We start from the raw sequence: 5,496 nt of genomic DNA, 5'->3' as shown, positions 1-5,496 counted from the left end.
AAAAAAACAAAAAACAAAAAAACTATTTTCATATATTACCTATTTGGTTTTTTGGGGTTTTTTGATGCATTTATAGGCCTTTTATAATGAATCCTTAGATACAGCTGGAATATTAAAAGGGTTTGTTAACCAGGCATGGTGTTTCATACCTGTAATCCCAACACTGAGGAGACAGAAGAACCAGTATCACAAATTCCAGGCCAGTTGGAACCACATAGTAAAACCCTGCTGCAGAGGTAGGTGGATCTCTGAGTTTGAGGCCAGCCTGTTCTACAGAGGGAGTTCAAGTACAGCCAGGGCTATAGAGAAACCCTGTTGCAAAAGCAAAGCAACAGACTGCAGAGAATGCCGGATGGGTAAATGTCTTGCCCCCTCACCCCCTGCCCCAGAACTGTAGCATATGCTTGTAACGCTAATGCTGGGGAGTGGAGATGGGAGGGTGTGTACCTCCATGGCCAGCTTCAGGTTCAGTGAGAGAGCCTCACGATAGACAGACATACAGATAGGGTGGAAGTGGTGAGGAAAGACATTCTGATCTCAACCTCTGGCCTTCACATGTGCCTGCGTGGACAAGTGTGTACACACACACACCTACACCTAAAATGGTGCTCGGGCCAAGAATAATCAACTGGGAGATGCCTTCCCGGGGAAGAGGCTGCTGGGAGTAGGGGCACCCTGCCAGCTTCCAGCTTCCTGCTACTGCCTCTGGGAACCTGGCATGTTGCCCTTGGCTACAGCAAAGCATCTGTGACAGACTGCTCCCAAAGCCAAAGACTAAAAGAAAAAAGTAGCCGGGCGATGGTGGCGCACGCCTTTAATCCCAGCACTCGGGAGGCAGAGGCAGGCGGATCTCTGTGAGTTCGAGGCCAGCCTGGTCTACAGAGCTAGTTCCAGGACAGGCTCCAAAGCCACAGAGAAACCCTGTCTCGAAAAAAAAAAATTTAAAGACAGCACAATAACATTCAGGATCCAGACTATCTGTATATTTTTAATCTTTATATGGCTTTTTTTTCTTTTATGTTAGTTTACTCCTGTTTTAAAGACTTTATTTTTTTTTATTATGTATATAACATTCTGCCTGCATATATGCCCGCACGCCAGAAGAGGGCACCAGATCTCATTTCAGATGGTTATGAGCCACCATATGGTTGCTGAGAATTGAACTCAGGACCTCTGGAAGAGCAGCCATAGCTCTTAACCGCTGAGCCATCTCTCCAGCCCAAGATTTTTATTATTTTAACCATATATTATATATATTGGTTTTTCAAGACAGTTTTGCTGTAGTTTTAGAGCCTGTCCTGGAACTGGCTCTTGTAGACCAGGCTGGCCTCGAACTCACAGAGACCCACCTGCCTCTGCCTCCTGAGTGTTGGGCTTAAAGGCGTGCACCACCACTGCCCAGCTTGCAGTGTCTTCTTTCAACAGTGCACATTCATCTTGCTTCTCTGCATCCAGCATTCTATCTGCCCATAAAATCCTGGCTACCGTTTTGTACACCTTAGATATATTTCCACCCATGCAGAAAATTTCTAGAATGATAATGTTCCAGCTGTAATAGAATGCTTGACTGGCATTCAGAAACTCCACATTCAATCCACCTAAAAAGAAGCGAAAAGCCAACCAGCTTTTTTGATTCCAGAACTTGGTAGGCAGAGGCAAGCAGTCTCTGTGACTTCCAGGCCAGCCTGGCCTATGTAATGGGACTCAGTCTTTAAAAAAAAAAAAAATCCTGCACCAGAAGTTACACAGTTGTATCAGCCACGCACTGTGCCTGGGTTTCCCAAGAGCTGTCTGATCTGTTTTCTTTACCTCAGAGAAGAGTGCTCTTGGTTTCTGTTCTGTTGTGTCGTTACTGGTGATCACGGTGGTGTTTGAGACAGGTCCTCAGAGACAATAGAACCAGTCACGAAAGACTACTGTGCTGTTGCTCTTGGGAGGCAAGCATCCTTAAGCTTTCATGAAAACCAAACTTTTTTTTCTTAACCCTACAAAATTCTGTTTTCTTTGATTCCTGTTTCCTGTGTGTTTCTTTGCGTGGTAAATTAACTCCTGCGCAGCCTTTCCTAGCGCTGCCTGGACTTGGTGAGCAGCGGGAGTTTGCCGTGAGAATTTCAGCAACTGTTTTTTTCATTTCTGAGCAGAGAACATGCCACTTCCTTCTGAAGCCTTCCTTCCTCTCACCACTAAAAGCTAGCCTTAGTTTTGAGGCCTCACTTCCCTTCCTGTGCCCACAAGGGGAACAAGGTGATCCTGAATGGTCTGGGTTTGGGAGTAGAGCACCAGCCTCAACTAGGATAGATTTGTCAAGCACAGCAAGGTTGTTGCCTGGGCTGCTAAGACTTTGCCTCCTCCGCAGAGAGCTGCTTCTCCATCCCACTCCATCTGGCTCCCAATGATGAGTGAGCCTCATGATATGATACCACCCCCCAGAATATACTTTTTCCATGTCTAACCTCCTGTGAGGTTTTTAATTTTTGTTTCATGTGTATGGATGTTTTGCTAACATGTACATATATGCCATATGTGTGCCTGTTGCCAGAGAGAGCGTTGGATCTCCTGGGACTGGACTTACTAAGTCAACATGTGGGTGCCGGAAATCAAATCTGGGACTTCTGGAAGAGGAGCCTTAACCATTGGGCCGTTTCTTTAATCTCCTATAACATTTTGTCTTCAGGCTGGAGAGATGACTCAGCAGTTAAGGATATTAACTGCTCTTCCAGAGGTCCTGAGTTCAATTCCCAGCAACCACATGGTGGCTCACAACCATCTGTAATGAGATCTGGTGTCCTTTTCTGGCCTGGATACATGGAGGCAAAACACTGTATACACAATAGATAAATAAAATCTTTTGGTTTTTCTTTTTTTAAATATTTATTTATTTATTTATTATGTATACAATATTCTGTCTGTATGCCTGAAGGCCAGATGAGGGCGCCAGACATTTTACAGATGGTTGTGAGCCACCATGTGGTTGCTGGGAATTGAACTCAGGACCTTTGGAAGAGCAGGCAATGCTCTTAACCACTGAGCCATCTCTCCAGCCCCAATCTTTTGGTTTTTCGAGACAGGGTTTCTCTGTAACTTTGGAGCCTGTCCTAGAACTAGCTCTTGTAGCCCAGGCTGGCCTCGAACTCACAGAGATCCTCCTGCCTCTGCTTCCTGAGTGCTGGGATTAAAGGCCTGTGCCACCACTGCCCGGCAATAAATAAAATCTTAAAAAAGAAAAAGAAGAAGAAGATGATGATGATGATTTTATCTTCATCTCTATTTCCCTAGCCAGGAAACAGATGCTCTACTTGTTGTCTGTCATCTACACTTTTGGTCTGTCTTCTTGAAGATTTATACTCCAAAATATTCCATTGCTTATCCTTTTACACAGATTGCCGGGTTTTTGTTGTTGTTTTTGGTTTTTTGTTTTGTTTTTTTCTGATTTTTAGTTTAGTTGTTTGGTTGGTTTCTCTGTGTAATAGCCCTGGCCATCAGGCTATGCTGGAACTCACAGAAATCTGCCTGTCTCTGCCTCCTGGTGCTTAAAGTATCCACCACCATCCTGGAACTCATAGAGATCTGCCTCCCAGTGCATAATGTATCCACCACCTTCCTGGATGGAAATCGTCTATCTTAAAAACTAGGTTCTAGGGCTGGAGAGATGGCTCAGTGGTTAAGAACACTGCCTGCTCTTCCAAAGGTCCTGAGTTCAATTCCCAGCAACCACATGGTAGCTCACAACCATCTGTAATGAGGTCTGGTGCCGTCTTCTGGCCTGCAGACATACACACAGACAGAATATTGTATACATAATAAATAAATAAATAAATAAATAAATAAATAAATGCTAGGTTCTAGTCAAGCGGTGATGGCGCATGCCTTTAATCCCAGCACTTGGGAAGCAGAGGCAGGCGGATCTCTGTGATCTGTGAGTTTGAGACCAGCCTGGTCTATAAGAGCTAGTTCCAGGACCGACTCCAAAGTAACACAGAGAAACCCTGTCTCAAAAAAAAAAAAAAGAACTAGGTTCTAGGCTGGGCGGTGGGCGGTGGTGGCACATGCCTTTAATCCCAGGTTCAGTTCCCAGTACCCACATGATAGTTCTTAACTGCCTGGAACTCCAATTTTCACAGATATACATGCAGGCAAAACACGAGGGCACATGAAATAAAAATAAAAAACAAAAAAAGCTAAGTTCTACTCTGAAGACAGGGAGAACTTGTATTTATGGGTAATCTCTAATCTCAGCACCTGACCATCAACAGTAGCTGTTGTCAAATCTCAGACAGATTTAACTGTCTTAAGCCAGAGTTAACTGGGTGTGGTGGTACACACACTTGTAATCTCAGTATTGGGAAGGCAGAAACAGGAGGATTGGGGTAGCCTGGGCTACATATACATATATACATAGTAAGCTCGGTTTCAAAATAAAAAACAGAAAGCCAGACTTGGTGGTTCATATCTATAACCTGTCCTTCATGAGGCTAAGGCAAGAGGGTCACTGAAAGTTCAAGGCTAGCTCAGTGGGCAAAGGCTGATGACCTGAGTTCAATCCCCAGAACCCTTGGTGAAGGAGAGAACTGATCTCAACAAGCTGCCCTCTGACCTTCACATACAGGCTGTGGCACACATTCAACTACACACACAAATAAATGTAATTTAAAAACAATATTTAGTTTGGGAGACCAGCCTGATCTATAGAGTGAGTTCCAAGACAACCAGGGCTACCCGGAGAAACCCTGTCTCTTAAGAAAAAAAATCAAACAAACAAATAATATGTAAAACAGGCCAGAACTGGGATGCAGGGCAGGTAGACCCAAGAACTGACTGACCAATAGTGGTTTGCTTTGCTCCCCAGGGGGCTGTTGCGGTTCTGACTATAAACAGTATGTGTTTGGCGGCTGGGCCTGGGCCTGGTGGTGTATCTCCGACACTCAGAGGTAAGGGCCTAGGGGTTCTGGAATCTGTCATCCTGGTGGGCAAGAAAGATTTCCAGTGGGCCCACTCCATTCATCACATAGCCAGATAGAGCATCTCCCATCCATTCCATCTGCAGGGAGGAGGCCAGAGATGGGCTCCTCAGGGATACAGGAGGCACACATCTGTCCTGTGGGCCTGTCATAGTTGGATTTTTATTGCTGTAATAAAACACCATGACCAAAAGCAACTTGGGGAGGAGGGAAATTCTTCAGCTTTCAACTCTCAGGTCACACTCCACCACTGAGGAAGTCCTGGTAGGAACTCAAGGAGGGAACCCGGAGGCGGGAAGTGATGCAGAGGCTAAGGAGGAAGAATGCTTACTGACTTGCTCCTCGGGGGCTTGCTTAACCATCCAATACCACCTGCACAGGATGGGAACTCCTGTAACGGCCTGGGCCCTGCACATCAATTATTAATCAAGAAAATACTTCGGGGGGCTGGAGAGATGGCTCAGAGGTTAAGAGCACTGACTGCTCTTCCAGAGGTCCTGAGTTCAATTCCCAGCAACCACATGGTGGCTTACAGCCA

General features: G+C 45.4%; 1 protein-coding gene across 5 annotated transcripts in view; it reads left to right on the top strand.

Moving 5' to 3' along the window:
- Flot2 (flotillin 2) overlaps nucleotides 1–5,496 on the top strand; it is a 20,275-nt gene that overhangs the window by 3,076 nt on the left and 11,703 nt on the right. For 2 of the 5 annotated variants that reach the window (XM_005349477.3, XM_005349478.3), the window contains exon 2: nucleotides 4,847–4,928. The exons of 2 other annotated variants lie outside the window; for them this stretch is intronic. In XM_005349477.3, coding sequence (XP_005349534.1) covers nucleotides 4,847–4,928 — 82 coding nt within the window. Of the gene's footprint in view, nucleotides 1–4,846; nucleotides 4,929–5,496 lie in introns of those variants that run through there. One more of the 5 variants, XM_026780271.1, reaches the window with a different exon arrangement.

The sequence above is a fragment of the Microtus ochrogaster genome, chromosome 7 (genome assembly GCF_000317375.1).
Source record: "Microtus ochrogaster isolate Prairie Vole_2 chromosome 7, MicOch1.0, whole genome shotgun sequence".
NCBI lineage: Eukaryota > Metazoa > Chordata > Mammalia > Rodentia > Cricetidae > Microtus > Microtus ochrogaster.
The sequence above is the reverse complement of the archived record's forward strand: the minus strand, read 5'-3'. Positions and strand labels throughout refer to the sequence as shown.